Source organism: Hippichthys cyanospilos, chromosome 2 (assembly GCF_059441005.1).
Source record: "Hippichthys cyanospilos isolate Australia breed blue-spotted pipefish chromosome 2, RoL_Hcya_1.0, whole genome shotgun sequence".
Classification (NCBI taxonomy): Eukaryota; Metazoa; Chordata; class Actinopteri; order Syngnathiformes; family Syngnathidae; genus Hippichthys; species Hippichthys cyanospilos.
The window spans coordinates 30,731,305-30,747,858 of NC_142370.1; the positions used below are offsets into that span (position 1 = coordinate 30,731,305).

Here is a 16,554-nt window from a genome sequence, read left to right on the forward strand (position 1 = left end):
GGAAACCTGGGTGTGGCCTGCTTAGACCAATTATTGTTTTTTTACTATCTTTTTTTTAGCCTTTAGGCATAGGTTACACATAGCAAGGGTTCTTTCAAACGGGTGGTAAATGTCTCTGGTTTGCCGTATCTGCTATACGTGCCCGGGTTTTTTGGGGGGATTACAACCGAAGGGCCGAAAAACTCCGGCCAAAGTGGAAATTTGCCAAATTGCATATAGCAACCATAAACCAGAGATTTACGCCATCGCTCCACTGAATTTCCCGCCAAAGATGCCGATATCGGTGATGTCACCTCTTTCAGTGCCATGGATGACAATTCTTGTCCTTTAAAATAGTAATGACAATAATAAACAATAAAATTATCATCAAATACATTTTTTTTATGGAGGGTAGCTGATACCCTTAAAATGGTTACCTAATATAAGCCAATTAAACACCGTAGTGATAACTGTGACCATTGGACGGCAATGTTTCCACAAGTATAATAAAGCTATTACCTACATGCAATTCTAAGTAAGGAATGGAAATCAATCTTTCATATACCACCCATATGTGCACAGCTACATCACAATTCAGCTCCTATCATAAATCTCATACAGCTGTGACTATGCCAAGACCATGGACCTTATTTCTGAATGTTTGCACTATTTATACAGCTGCTTTTGCACACCTTTTTGCACACGCGCACATTATCTGAATCTCCTTGCACATTTGCACATGACTGTAGGTATCCTGCACATTAATGGAGGTATCTTTACATAATCTACCCACTTACGATCAATACCTGCACTCTGTTACCTGTTTTTTTGTTTATACCTTGCTCTTTGTCGTAACTCAGTATTTATTTGACAAAATTCGCGCACACGGCAAAATAAGAATGTCATTGAACAGAGAAGCTTGTTTCTACATTGTGCATGTGACAATAAAAGCTTTGATTTTGATAATGAGCCTCTAATTTAAGAAGGACAAGCGCAGGAAAGCAACATTTTGATGAAAAGGAAAGGAGGGAGAAGGATTTGACATAATTCCATACAGAGAGTAGAGAAAGAAGGAAAGAAAGAAAGAGAGCGAGAGATCCCATTTTAATCTACAGTAAATATTCAGTTTTAATGGAAAAAGTGCACACAGAGGATGAACCCCCCCCCCCTTCCCCCTGCCACAAGCATGCATATTAACACAGCAAATGACCTTTCAAGGCACTGAAGGGGAAACCACTACAGACAAGAAGCCGCAAAGTTGTCAAGGACACATAAAAGCATCTGTGACTCCAAATAGCCACAATTCTTCTTGGTGGGCGTAATATTACAGTGAATGCAGTGTTGTCCTTTTTTTACCATTTTCGGACTGCCACCATGACTTCTTGCGATGAGGCTTGAAAGTGGTGATCACATTTTCTATGCGGTGATTGATGGTGTTGTAGACAGGATCGTAAGGCCTTCTGGAGTCACAGTCGAAACATTTCTTCTCCTCCTGCATCGACCGGACAAGATGTTAGGCTTGAGGGGTCAAAAGGTGACAGATTTTGGGGCCACAACACAAAAAGTGTGACATAAATGTGATCATTCATTTAAAAGGATTTAGACTGTATGTATGCCTAGGATTGAGTGTCTGGACTTAAAAAAAGAAAAAGAAAAAAAACGTAAAAATATGCCTTTGGGATTGAATGAGTTCAAATACATATCTAAGATATTGATGATACTAAAGTCTATCACCTTAAGTAATTGATTATATTAAGTTCTTAATAACCTAAAAAACAATTACTTTAGTCTGTAGTTATCTAAAGGAATTATTTATTTATTGATTGATTTATTAATTTATTAATCATTGCAGATTTAGTATGTAGTTATCTAGGGTAATCCATTACTTTAGTCATTAAAGTAATGGATTACCTTATTACTTGATTACCTAAAGTAATAATTTATTAAGCAATGTGGTATTAGTAGTTAGTTACAAAAAGCAATTGATTACTTTGGCACTTTTGTGGCTAAAGTACTTTAATAAATCACCTTTAGTACTTAAATTACCTTCAGGATATATTTTGTCACACCATCGCAAACCCACACCGACCTGCAGGTGACTGACGATGCAGTAGGGCTCCTTCCTGCTCATGCCGCACGTGGACGAGGCCTTCAAGTTCTTCTCCCGTCCAACCAGCAGGTCCCCCGTAGCCGGGTAACAGCTACCATGGGCACATCCGTGGTTGCGGTCGGGCTCCTGGCCGGTGGCCGCAGCCAAGACTGTTGGTAAAGAAGAAGGAGGCAGGAAATGAATCCCAGTGAGCAGGAAGCAGCAGGCAGAACATGATTGAAAGTCATCATTGCATCATATAGCCCAATATGTTTTCTGTAATCAATATTGTGTACCTGTATTTGTCTGTAATGTGTATCTATTTGTCTGTACTTGGTACATGCAGCATCCACTTTAACCTGTGGGCCCGGTAGGGGGCTCCTCCCACCTGTGGTTCCTTCTGAAGGTTTCTGATTTTCCCCAAATTGGAGTTTTTGAGTTTTTCCTTCCCCTTCTGGGAGATGGGGATGCTGTTGTGTACATTACACCGAAAAGATGTCTCTGTATGACTTCTTTTTTCGAAAGAAGTCTCGACATGACCTCTTTTCATCTGTGAAGCCCTTTGAGACTTCGGTGATTCAGGGTTATACAAATAAAATTTGATTGATTGATTGATTGAAAGATACCAATCGACCTTTTGAGTATATTTGCATTTTTTTTTTTAAAGAAACTCCTTTGACGGTAATTTACACATCTCCCGATTATTAAATATATATTAAAAAATAAATAAAAACGATCACTGCATCAGCCTAAAAAAAGTTCATATTGGTCGGGCCCAACTTCAGATGCTATGTCATTGTTATTAAACCTGATCGTTTGTCTTGTTGCGCTTGTCTTGTTGTGCTTGTAGGATCGGTTGGACAATTTACTGCCAAAGTACTTGAACTTTATTCAACCGCCATTTACTGTGTACATTTACAATTAGAAACACAAACACCTTAAATAACTGAGCCACAATAAAAATAACAATATTACTTCAATTACTGCATTTTGTTATGTGCTAATTTCAACAGTACGGTGGATTTTATGAGACCAACTCCACATTTGTCTCCTTTTTGGATTTTGGTGGTGACAAATGTTTAGGCCTATTTTTATGATGGAGAAGTGGAGCGATAGCGTGACACACTACTGAAGGTATGCTGGTGTGACTGAACCGTCATGCTATGCGTGGAGGTTAAAATAAAACTTTTGACAACCAGCAGCAGGCGCCTCACTTTCCCTTTGGGAGTTTTTTTTTTTGCATTTTATTTCCACGCTTCTGGGACAAGTTTGTCTCCATATTGTTTTACGGCTAATTTGTTATCAGGAGAGTGGAGACCCATGGGTCTATCTGTCAAGTCTGAAGTAAGTCCGCAGCAGGTGGTTCTAATCCTGGCTCCATTATATGTCCATTCGGAAATATGTTACAGTGGATGTTCTACAAGGGACCAAATAGCACTAAGATAAACAAATACGGATATGAGCACTTATGAGCGCATTTTTTTTCAACACCGATTGATGAGAAGTTGAGCAAAATTAAGTTTGAAGGCAATCAAAGTGTGCGTAAACCACAGGAAAGGTTGCTTTGAGAGATCCCAAGCAATTTAAATAAAGTTTGTATCATTCAAACATTTTACCTTTTACAGGAATAAATATTCATTTATTCCTTGAAATGAATATCAACTTTAAATATCGGTTATCAACCTCCTTGATAACCGATAACCGGACTCGGTAGCCCTGAAAAAAAGCTGTACCACTCATTCAACATACTACAGCCAGTCGAAAAAGTGAAACCAACCTTTCGAGATACACATTTAAGAAAGTCTGATGTTGACATAAATTCATAGACCAATGTTGCCCTGGAAGTAGGTCTTCTGATCCAACTGATTTTAAAATCTTGAATGTTATTTGATAGTCAATACAACACGCAGTGCTAACATGGGCAGTAAAAACCCATTCAAGTGAGAAGGTGGAATCTAATTTGAGACTTGGAATGGATCAACTCTCTTTCCTTCCTCGGCACAGGTTCCACCCTCCCACTAGGCCCTGTGAAATTCTGCAGAACAGATTAACAAATGGGACGGAACCTCTTGTATGGAAGTAATTACCAACAAAAACAGTGAGTGATTCCAACAGAGCCAGAGGTGCGGTAGTCCACTTATCTCTTATCTGACAGTTCGGAAGTGAGTTGACATCTGTTTTGCAAAAAACGACTCAAGTGTGTGCGCGCGCGTGTGTGAGAAGGAGCAGGGAGTTGAGGGGAGTAAAGCAGACGTATACTGTATCTTGTCACATTTATCTCCGTACATTTCTGTCTGATTGTGTTACCCCTTTGAAAGGGTTTCACGTCTACAAGCGAGGAAAATGTAATTAGTAATGATGGAAAGAAAAACATGTATAGAAACGAGATGTCGAAAAAGTGGGAGTCCATGAGACGTGACAAGAGTTCCACAAAATGTGTAATGAAAAATAAAAAAAATTAAACATGCCTGATTATAAATTGTCCAGTTTTCAAAATGCGGACTGCAAGAAATCAACCATCTAGCATGTAAACTTAAAAAGAGTCAGGCTCATTTTTTAGCTGCAGCCGAGATTTTTCTGCTGACTGAATAGTTTAACGGAATGCATACATCCCATAATAGCTGCAGTATATGGAATAATTTTTTTGCAGTGTTTACCAAATATCTTTGTCTTATCTGCCTAAATTCTACCATCCTTTTCTTCAACTAGAAAACCAAATTATCACCTCACAGGTGATTTGAAAGTAATCGTAGAATCCTGTATTTCTCCTGTATGTCCACAGTCTTGAGTATTTTGGTATTAAAATAAAAATAAAGATGAAAAGCAATTACAAGACAAAAGACCAAACAACACATTTCCACTTAACAATGAATGACCAACTTATATATATATTTTCCGCACTATAAGGCGCACCTAAAAGCCTTATTTTTATTTTTTTATTTTTTTTAAAGCTGATGGTGAGCCTTATAATCAGGTGCGCCTTATATATGGATCAATATTGAGATTGGGATCAGTAGATGGGGAATGAAATGATAAAGTAAGCTTTACCTGTTTCTTTTGTGTGTTTACAGTTGAACAAGGTTGCTCATATTGACATTGAGTTATTATGCTATTGAGAGTTTAGAGTTATTATTTGAGTTATTATTGTTATTACTTTGAGTATTACTATATTGTGATTGAAAAAGTTTTAAAATATGTCATTAATTGAGGATGCGCCTTATAGTGCGGAAAATACCGTAATCGTAGCATCCTGTTTTTCTCCTGTATGTCCACATTCTTGAGTATTTTGGTATTCAAATAAAAATACAGATGAAAAACAACTACAACACAGAAGACCGAACAACACATTTCCACTATATATATTCAATATAAATAGTAAGATTTAGACACTCCCCATAAATTTTGATCAATGAGACAAAGCGAAAAAATAAACAGTCCCTGGTTTGCTAAAAAGTGATCGGTAGGCACATCGACTTAAAGAAATATGAGCCAAGAATGAGGACCTTTGTGTCACGTGCCCCTCTGCTCTCAAAACAAAGAAAAGTAATTTATATATTTGTGGCAACACAGGTAAAATGGATTTGAGGTTTCATTTGTGTGAAAATTGGAAACGAAGGGTCACAGGGAAGTACTTTGGATTAAAAAGGCCACGTTATCTCCCCCCCACTCCCCCCCTGCACCCATACATGGAGAGAGAAGGCATGGAGGAATGCTGGATGACAGCTGAGCAAGGAGCCGCTGTGTCTGTATGAGAAGCTCAAAGCTCACTGGGCATTGCTGTCAATTAGCCCAGAAAAGCAGGAAATACTCCAACACCATCAAACTGCCGCGGACTACTTGTTTGATTTGAGTAATTTATCATTGAAATTCAAGAGTTAGAATTATGTGTTTTGAGGAGAGAAACCTAGAAAACGTGCAGGATAACGGGTGGTATTTAGATGTATGATTTATAAAAAAAAAAAAAAAAAGTCGAAGTTAGGATGAGGATGGAAGCTGTCAGTCAGATGGATTGGCCGAGGAGGGAGTGGTAGAAAGGAGCGTGGCGAAGAGGATGTGGCGTCACCATGACAAATTCTGACGGATCATGCCAGACCGGGGAAAGGAAAACACAAAGTGTTTGTCGCCACATTAGGTAAACAATGACTGAACCAAAAGGCAAGGAACAATCAAATGGACAACTGATGATTGTAAATAATGGCAGAGGACGGAAAAACATCAGCATTTATCTGCCAGCTGCAGCCCTTGCCATCAGGTAGCAGAGAAAAGTCAACATCCTCCTGCTAGCTAATTAATGTACATGCTTGCTGTGTGTATCTTCTCTTTGCTCAGCAGTTAGCTGAAGGATAACTGACTCGCTACTAAATAACCAGCTGCTGCTCTCCTTCCTCTCTCCTCGTCAGAATCCCATTTCTCATAGCAGCTCATGCTCCCACCCCCACCCTGTTTTTGCAATTTATTCCTATCCGTGGCAATGTTCAAAATCTCAATCCATATATAAAGCGCACCTGATTATAAGGCGCACCATCATCTTCTTTAAAAAATCAAGGCTTTTAGGTGCACCTTATAGTGCGGACAATACGGTACTTCATTTCTCTAAACTGCAATCCAAACACACACACAGGCCCCACATAGGCCTAGCACTCATTTTATCCTTACATGCAAAAAAGGTGCATAAATGCTATGTTTGTCAATTGTCACCAGAGCGATCACAAAAGTCCCTACACTGTCAGCATTGGCTGTGATTTTGTAAACAAGCTGCGGTTACAGCCCCATTATTATCTTCACTTGTAAGAATACCCTGTACCTTGTTCCTATAGGGCGCTCGTGTAAGTGTTCAAAGAAGACGCTTCGCTGCAAATTTACGAAGGTCAAAGAAAGCAGGCTGAACCTCGACGTTCATTACGTCCATTCACAGTGCCCCTCCGCTCTGCCCACCTGTTGCAGATGATACAACACACTTCTCCTTTCAGACGTGTCGCCCACGACACAGGAATTCGCTTTGCTCCTTCCAGCTGTCTCCATATTCCTGCTAATCTAACACAGTATGTAATGACAGCATCTGGGCCCACTCACTGAGAGACAGTGTTATAGACTTCCAGACAGAAAGACAAACGCTCTCCAACTCAGAAACAGCTGAGGGGAACAAAAGACCACACCAGACAAGAATAGTTGTCTCAAACGCAGTGTCGAAGAGGAGCTTGTAAAAGCAAGTGCGATGTGTTCGATTTGTGAGTAAAGCGCAATTTTACAATCATGAAAAGACATCTTTTTGGAGGAAAGTGCCATTTATGACTACAGATTTAGTGATATAGCTATAGAAGTTGAAAATATGATTCATCCTGTGCCATTGATTATAATAGACATCAAAGATGCAATTTTACTGGGCACCACTGAAATCACTATTAATCGTAAAACATTAACATTACTCATGAAACGTTTCAATATTTTCATTTATTGAAAACAATTCAACTCATCATCTTACTTTACAAAATCATTTCGTGGGCCAGATTAAACCCGTTCCAGAACCGTCCCGTGGGCCGCAAGTAGAAAGAAGTAGAAAATGAATAAAAAAAGACGTACTCATTCAATGCCATTGACGATTATAAGCGTCAAAGATCCATTTTTACTGGGCTCCAATGACAGCTATAGAAGTAAAAATTATCGTAGAAAATAATCATTCTGTGCCACTAACAATGAGCAACGTCAAATATTCACTCTTCATGTGCTCCACTGATGGCTATTCAAAAACATTATGGAAAATATTCATATATTAACATATGAATATGATAACTACTTTTTTACAGCAATTATACAGGTTAAAAGTCAGTCGAAAACTGAAAAAATTACCAAGTGCCTATAAAAAAAAAAGAGCCAGCTGCACCTCCCGCGGTGGCACAACCCACAATTTAAGAAGAAGTATTTTAAATTTATTAATTGAATGTGAAAATTAAATAAGATATTAAATTATTTAGAGACAAAATGTTAATGTTTTTTACTTCTAAAAATAGCAAAATAAATGGACTAGCTCTAAATCTTAAATTTACATTAAAAGCGATTTTGAATCAAAATTATTTTTGTCAAGCTATTTTCTACAGCTTTATTAAAATAAATGTTTGTTGGGTTTATATCTTCTATCAACATTTTAATTGTCTGGAAGGATTGATGAAAGTCAAGATTTGATTTTTGGGCCATATCACGCAGCCGCAGTGCAATTGGTTTAAAACGACACACAGAAAAACAAAAAAACTGCGCATGGCAAAAAGGGGTGCTTATTAAGAGCATTTAAAGGCCACGAGATGAAAACGATTAGGATGATGGTATCTCAGAAAAAGCAGTTACTGACCACAGACTAAATAGAACAGATGATGAGGCACACATGGCCAGCAGATGTTGCCTTCTGCTTCTCATTCAGCAGCGCTTGCAGGTTGGCTTCACCGTCTATGCTAATTAGTGCCCTGATGACCAAAACGCGATGTCACTGAGAGGCGAAAGCTCCGAGAAAACCCCGCAGTACATAAGGAACTTGTCAATGTTTATTTGCAGTCTCAAGTTTGTTGTGAAGTTTTTTTTTATAGAGCTAAAAAAGTAGCATAAATACAGTAGTGAATTATAGCAACTATTCTTAATGGTTCCAACATGGTGCACACACACTATCGCCTAATGTTAAAAAAGGCTGTTTTTTTAAAAAAAAATATTTCTATGCATTACGTACTACACATACCAAAGTAAAACAATACTGACCTCATCCAATTTTAAATGTCAGAGTCGATTTTGAGCCAGCACAGCTAGTGAAAACAGGCATGTCATTTGGAAAGCTGTTACACTCATTGTTTTGTCACTCAAATTTAGTACAATGTCATACAAACAGATTATGCTCACAGCTGCACTATTTGACCACGAAAGTACAGTTTTTCATCTAATAGGAATTAGTATTAAGGGTTGGTATTTTTATATTGATCATTTATTAGACAGCGGCGTGTTGAATTGCCGTATTTTCCGCACTATAAGGCGCACCTAAAAGCCTTAATTTTTTGAAAAAGCTGATGGTGCGCCTTATAATCAGGTGCGCCTTATATATGGATCAATATTGAGATTGGGATTCGTAGATGGGGAATGAAGTGATAAAGTAAGCTTTACCTCTTTCTTTTGTGTGTTGAACAAGGTCGCTTATATTGACATTGAGTTATTATGCTATTGAGAGTTTAGAGTTATTATTTGAGTTATTATTGTTATTACTTTGAGTATTAATATAGTGTGATTGAAAAAGTTTTCAAATCTGTCATTAATTGAGGGTGCGCCTTATAATCCGGGGCGCCTTATATGTGGAAAAGGGTTTTAAAATATGTCATTAATTGAGGGTGCGCCTTATAGTGTGGAAAATACGGTAGTTGTTAGGGCATCTGCCTCACAGTTGGGAAGTTCTTTGTTTGTATCCCGGTTTGGACAATACTCATCCAGCAAAAAAATTGGTTGAAAAACACATTGAAAATATGTCGCCATCAGAAAGTGATGGTTGAAAAGTCAGATTTTTCAAATTGTTAAAAGGCATCTTGAAAAAGGCATCGGGTTACTCGATTATTCAATAAAAGGATCAATAGGATAATGGATTTTAAAAAGATCAGATACTGACAGCCCTATTTATGTTTTTTAAAGACATATTTATCATTCAATCCCAAAGAGTGAAAGTGGAAAAAAAAGGGCAGTCAATAAGTAATCGTTTACTTTGTGTGATTAAGCAAGGAATTAATACATTGTTTTGGGTACCATAGTCACAATTACTTTTGTACAAAAGTAATAAAGTAATTACTTTAGGTCCTAAAGTAATAGGTAGTAAAGTCATTACTTTAGGTCATAAAGAATTCAAGTAATTGACTAGGTAGTAAAGTAATTGATTAGATAATCTACAGAAGTCATTTTCAGACCCTCTTACCGCATGAAAAAAAAAGAAAAAAAAATGTCGCTGGTATTGAAAGTTTTGGACAATTGAAAGAAATCATGAACTAATCTGAAGACACGTACGAATGCTTCAACGCATGATGATGACCTTTTGATCGGTACAAACAAAAGTCTAATTCGCAAGACTGTTTGTCCAATTTCTTCCGTAAACAACATTTGGTTGTTTAAATTCCGAGTTTGGTTCAAGAAGCTACTTGATTGGGCTTCACGGTGCCTCCTATTGCTGCCACCAGAAATGAAAACTTTTCTGGGTTCTAATGTCAAACAGTTCCCTCCTGAGCAAAACGTCGGTAAGACTTGGGTTCAGCCGGCCGGGTCTTTGTTTTTTAATGAGACCAGATCCACTCCTCATTTTATCTTCCCCCACCTTTATCTCCACCTCGAGTTTTCAGTCAGAAAAGCTCCTGCCAAGAAAAAGCCAACTCACCGGCCCTTTCATATAAACCAACCTGTTCCCTCTCTCTGCCCTCCCTTTTGCCCCCCACCCCTAAGGCCCACCCCCCTTGTTCTTTGTTCCTGATTCTATCCGAGCCTTTCTTGCTCCTCTAATTTTCCTGCCTTTCTCTCTCTGCAGCTCCGTGGGCTTTACCGCACCATTGTTCTGATATCTACACATTTCCGGAGGCTGCCGCTCACAAAAGGCCGGTGCCATACACTCCCAATCTCCCACTGACTAAAACCCACCTTCACCTGGGACCGCTGTACACACACACACGCGGACACACACACAATGAGGAGTCGCTGAGAAGCCCCGTTCTTACACGCAGGAAAAGTTGAATTACAGAGGATTTGCTTTGCCTCAAATCCACTTTGATGTTTCTTTCGCATACACGTGCACACAGGCATACATAAACCAGTGCTTCTCAAATAGTGAGCGGGCCCCCCTGGGGGGGGCGCGAGGTGATGCCAGGGGGGGCGTGGATGATCCCAGGAAAAAGGCTTTGTTTTTGTCATGTGGAATGTAATTGCAATAAGTAATCATTTTCATCATTTTCTTTTAGTTTCAGGCACTTTGGTGGACTTGCTTCTTTTTTTCCGTTTTAGACTAAGCTGTAACCCATATAAACATGATAAAAATAATTAACAGTTTTAGAAAGTTGATTTATATTGTGTTTTTCTGTTGTTAATGTTAAAAAGGATACATGTTTCAGGCACTTTGGTGCACTTGCTTCTATTTTTTCCGTTTTAGACTAAGCTGGTCCCCGTATAAACGTGATCAAAATAATTAACAGTTTTTGAAAGTTGATTTATATTGTGTTTTTCTATTGTTAATGTTAAAAAGGATACATGTGTAGGTATACTTAAACAATTTTCATCAATAATAATCTTATTTATGGTCAGGGCATCGACAGGGGGGGCAAAACGTTTTCTCTTTTCTAGGGGGGGGGGGCTGGCAAAATATAGTTGAGAAACACTGACATAAACACAAAGACATTCATCCCCCCAAAAAATACACAAGCAGAAAGGGAATAGAAAAAGAGGAGACACTAGGTACTTGCACCCCATATACAAAGACACACATGCACATTAACAAAGCAATTAACGTCTGTGGCTCAGAGGGTTTGGAAATGACCTTTGACCTTACACCTTGTCCTGAAAGGCGTCACAAGTCTCCATCCTCCGCTGTCTGTCAGTGTGTCTTATGACAGGGTGGGATTTTCAAACCCCCACTTGTTCAAATTCTACACCGCCATTTTCTCCTCAGCTTTTACTTCCTGCAAGGCTTTCACAAGTGATTAAGGATTCAAATCTAAGCTGACATTGAATTTAAAACTCCCTTTGCGCACCACCTTCTACTGACTGAGGAAGAAATCAAACGTGGTCCTCTTGATTACAGGCATTATTGGAAACCACTAGGCCAAGGGTGTTCAGAAGTGTTTTTTACTTTAACTTATTAACACAGAAAAAAAAATCCATTACACATTGTCTATAGATTTCAGTTATTTAAAGAAAAACTACAAAGACTTTCTGTTAAAGATGAGACACATTAGGATGAGACACACACACACACACACAGCCGGGATCTAACTGCGGATTCAGCTGAAGACCATAAACAGGAGGGACACCACCCACAGAGGTCTTTGCTATCAGTCTCTCCCAAGTAGCCATTTTAATAGCTTGAGTACACGTAAATAGATTTTATAAACAAATACTCGAACAAACACTTGACTTTGACATTTTTCAATCCTTAAATCTGCCATACATTCACCTTAACACTCTTTCTTGAACATTCATTCTTCAAATGTGAATATGAAAATCATACACAAGGGCTAAAATGCATGCTTTTAAAAATGGGAGAACTGTGGAGAAAACACACATAAGCACAATGAAAACATGCAAACCAACAAAGATGTTCCCATCCTGATCTTCAGACAATGAGGCGGGCATACTAACCACAAGGCCACCAGGCTGCCCATATGTGATTATTTATTTTTTTTTTTTACTTGAAATTAACGAGACAACACATTCACTAAATGTCATTAACTGCAGCAAATGGTTCGTATCCCACAAATTTCCAGTTGTCTTTTCCTCTTACTGAAAAACTGATGGACGCAAGAGAAAGCGCGGGGATGGTGGGGATTTCTGTTTATTTTATTCAATAAAAAATAAAGAAAATGTGTTTTGTGTTTTTATTTACAAAAAATAAATCAAATGAACATTTAAATGGCTCGTTAATTATTAACAGAGGGCACTGGAATTCTGTTTTGTTTTTGTTCAAATTTAAAACATTGATAAACATCTGTTTTTTTTCATGAAAATGTTAAAATGCCAAACAAGATTTACCTTTGTTGTTACCTTTATAGTTTAGGGATTGTTAAAAAAAAAAAAAAAAAAAAAAAAAAAGGCTGCAAATGGCTGCAAATCGGATTTTGGGCATCCCTGATTTATATGAATGGAAATAAAGTGTTTTTTTTTTTTTTTGAGTGATGTCTAAGCATGAAAAGGGTGACTCTAAAGTCGGATACGGTAGTAGTATAGTAGGCCTATTGCCCTGCTCCATACATTCTGTCCCACTGCTAACTGATCTGACTTTCGACTTGTTTTTGTGCAGCCAACATGAACAAGTTCATGTGCTGCCCTCGAGAGACTTGACCAATGAGAACCCAGTGACCTGAAGACAATCATTAATGCCTCGGCAAGCCCACCACTTCTGAGGATTTCTTAAAGATCAAAAACCATGGATGGACTTCAAAAGGTGCGGCTGTACGGTGCACTCACCGCAAACCAGCAGCAAAAGTGACGCTCGCATCTCGCAGCTGCACACGGACAACCTGCAAAGAGAAAGTTCGAAAACTTCGATCATCCCATGCCAACTTTGCAGTACTTTTACACTTAATTTAGAAAACATGCACAAGTGTATGAATGTTACAGAAGCACGCGGCGATCGTTTCAGTTGAATTTATTCGCTTACATCCCTACTTGTTAAAATAGCCAAATACTACCATTTACGCACGGTCTTTAAACGCCGCGGGGAGGCGGACGCTCACCGCGTTGGTTCCTTTCAGAAGCACCCTCCGGTACCGGTGTTGTTCGAACCCACTGCTCTTCCTTCGGGTCCACTTGTTGCGCAGCTGCGGGACCCGACAAGAGGAGCTTGCGTCGCCTCGCAGCAGCTCCCAGCGATAACTTCTCTGCTCCTGCGTGGGGAAAACCCGGATTGGAATTCCTCCTGGAATGGAGCAGAGCACTTACAGACAGGGAGGAGCCACACGGGTGGTACCTCCGGGGGCACAGGGGGCGAAAGTCCTCAAAACAATTAATTATAAGAATAAAAGGAGAAATTACTATGTACTTAAAGGGACAGTGTGTAAGATTTAGACTGTGTTTCGTTAGAAAGGAATACATCAAATGATTGTAATTTCAAAAACTTGCAAATGAATGTGTTCTTATTGGCAAACATAATCGTAGGTCTACTTATCATTAAAATATATTCCATGGAAGGGGGGTGGCACTTCTCCGGAGGCGGCCATGTTTGTAATAGCTAAGGACAGAGGTAAATGCAGCACCTGCAGCACTTCCTGCTGTCGGTAATGAAAAACTGGAGCATATGGATACTTATCTGAAGCAAAACGCTTAGAAATAACATGTAATAATTGTAGGAATAAAGATTCAACAAAAAAAGTAGAAACTGAAATTTGAGTCTTATGTGTGTGTGTTTGTAATTCTCCTTTCCCATTATAATTTTGGACAGAATTCCAAATGGTGTGTTTAGTGCAAACATAACTGTTCATCTCCTTACCAACAATTACTGTAATGTTGTGGGGCTTTATTTCTTCTGCCAGATGTGAGGCCTCACACAAATGAAGAAAATTGGAAAAAGCAAATCAACATTTGTACAAAACCTTTGAGCTTGTACAATGAAAAAACAAAAAAAGTCAGGAAAAGCATTCTTAACATCTTAAATTTATTCAAAGTGTGTGTGCATGAGTTTGAATGTAACTGGACATCAGTTTTAAGAGTGTGCACACGTGCAACCAAATTATATCAAGTCATTCTTTTTTATTTCTCCTGGAGGATTTGCATTGCATTCTTCACAAAAAACATCATTAAACAGGAATAAAAATAATTTTTATATTAACTTTGAGTAGAAAAGCTACGATCTGTGAATTTAATCCAACAATAATTTCCCTATTAACTCTTTAATCGCTGTTTATCACAACCTACATTTGTTTACACGGTCATAGCGTGACTTTAGAACAAATTTCTTTCTCTAACCCTCTTTTATTATCATCAACAGTACTTTTCAAACTGTTTACCTCAAAGTATCCTTCAGAGGTCCTTGTGCATCCAAAAAATGGGCTGTCCATTCACATTTTTGTAGGGAGTTTGTGTGAGAGTCTGAATGATGGGAGGTCCTTCAGTTGGACGGGTGAAAGAAGTTGGTAGTGGAGGAGGTGGACCAATAACGCAATTTGGATTTTCTTTTTCGACCCTCTGGGTTTGTTTTTGTATGGTAGCCTCTTCACTAGGTATCTTGGAGAATCTGAAAAGCATCTCCATAGGCACAAACGATGTCACGGCTCCGATGTTCTGCACCGGCGTCGACAGCGTGTAGCCGAGGTGAGCGTAAAAGTGCTGTTTGTCACGGGTGGTCAAGCACAATCGTTTGAACCCTCGCCTTTTGGCATAATGTTCAGTCTTTTCCATCAGAATTCGTCCGTAACCTTTCCCTCTCTCCACCTTGGACACGATCACCGACTCTACAAACAGACTGTCAGAGTGGTTTAATACTTTTGAGAGCCGGACGTGGCCAAGCATCTTCTCGGCCTCTCGTGGACCCTGCAGGAGAACCAAACAGATGGGGAACTCCTGGCAGGATTTCTGCAACATGTGAACTCGAGCCGCCTGGCTCCTGCGCCACTGCGAGTTGACCAGATCGGCGCAGGGAATCAGTAGATCCGGTCGCAGGTGGATCGGAATAACGTGGAACTCCTCTGCCGATTCAGTTTCCGTGTGATGTTTCGCTCCGCTTTCATCTTCCAACACTGAAGGCTCAGTGTCAGCCACTGGCATTCCAGACTCAGCCCTGTATTGATTGTTTGATGAAAGTTAGCCTTTCTTCAATTATAGGAAATGTCCACCCTGGCCCATAGTGGATTTTAGAAACTACAGTAGAACCTTGACTAACAAGATTGATCGTTTCAGTGACCCAAGGTTTCTAAGGAAAATACCTTTTAGGTTGGCCCTCTCATGGCAGCGACATATTCTGATTGACAGCAATGTTAAATGCCCCTCTAAAAGATAGCAAAAGGTACAGTTAACCTTTTTATTCACCCGTTACCTTTCATTCAATACTTGTAACTTATGAGCAAGACATCGAACCCCTAAAACGGGTTAGTGTCAAATAAATATGAAAATAGTGGAGAGTGTGCGTGTGTGTGTGTATATATATATATATATATATATATATATATATATATATATATATATATATATATATATATATATATATATATATATATATATATATATATATATATATATATATATATATATAAAATGGCTAATTGACGAGGACTCGTCAAATGAACGTCTCCAACTTTACTTACCGCGTTTAATCTATAGATACGCTGACGAAATGGAGTTTGAAGTCGTTATTCAGGCACGAAATTTGTTATTTCAGTATTAGTGTTCAGAGTACTTGCAGCCCTAATACGGTATTACTGTACGTATTCTGTAACACGTGGGATGTCCCTCCTCGCCTGCCCTTACTAACAGGAGGAAGTGACGAAATGTGAAGCTAATCGTTTGCTTGACATGCTAGCGTTCATTATGGTTTGGAAGGGAAGGGTTAACGCCTACAATTTTATGGTAAATATTGACGATATCTAAAGCTTGATACAACATATTAGTTTGGCTTTTATTCCACGAGTTTTACGTACATGTTCTGTGTTGCGCTCGGTCGTCCAGACGGCTCGCTCCTGAAGCAGCTAGTCTGAAGTTAGCTTCACTTCTGCCTCGAGTGACTGCTACTAAACACCGCTCCAGGATCAGCTTCTTTCTATAATTGCTGCCACTGCTCAAAGAGG

At 39.0% G+C, this 16,554-nt stretch overlaps 2 protein-coding genes across 7 annotated transcripts in view; both read right to left on the reverse strand.

Moving 5' to 3' along the window:
• lamb2 (laminin, beta 2 (laminin S)) overlaps positions 1 to 13,604 on the reverse strand; it is a 39,504-nt gene extending 25,900 nt beyond the window's left edge. For 2 of the 3 annotated variants that reach the window (XM_088408126.1, XM_088408125.1), the window contains exons 1-4: positions 13,513 to 13,604; positions 13,244 to 13,296; positions 2,069 to 2,238; positions 1,336 to 1,471 (exon numbers count right to left, since the gene is read on the reverse strand). In XM_088408126.1, the coding sequence (XP_088264252.1) occupies positions 1,336 to 1,471; positions 2,069 to 2,238; positions 13,244 to 13,274 (337 nt within the window). In that variant the 5' untranslated portion in view covers positions 13,275 to 13,296; positions 13,513 to 13,604. The remainder of the gene's footprint in view (positions 1 to 1,335; positions 1,472 to 2,068; positions 2,239 to 13,243; positions 13,297 to 13,512) is intronic. The other variant, XM_088408127.1, reaches the window with a different exon arrangement.
• An 814-nt stretch (positions 13,605 to 14,418) lies between these two features.
• naa80 (N-alpha-acetyltransferase 80, NatH catalytic subunit) lies at positions 14,419 to 16,551 on the reverse strand. Of its 4 annotated transcripts, none has more exons than XM_088408131.1 (3): positions 16,408 to 16,500; positions 15,697 to 15,759; positions 14,419 to 15,551 (listed from the first exon to the last, which is right to left on the reverse strand). In XM_088408131.1, exon 3 carries the CDS (start codon positions 15,536 to 15,538, stop codon positions 14,795 to 14,797), a length of 744 nt encoding a protein of 247 aa, XP_088264257.1. In that variant the 5' UTR covers positions 15,539 to 15,551; positions 15,697 to 15,759; positions 16,408 to 16,500; the 3' UTR covers positions 14,419 to 14,794. The 4 variants fall into 4 exon arrangements, with proteins under 4 accessions (XP_088264257.1, XP_088264256.1, XP_088264255.1 ...); XM_088408130.1 differs by lacking the exon at positions 16,408 to 16,500 and adding an exon at positions 16,075 to 16,377; XM_088408129.1 differs by lacking the exon at positions 15,697 to 15,759 and having other exon boundaries at positions 16,408 to 16,551.
• Positions 16,552 to 16,554: the final 3 nt, after the last annotated feature.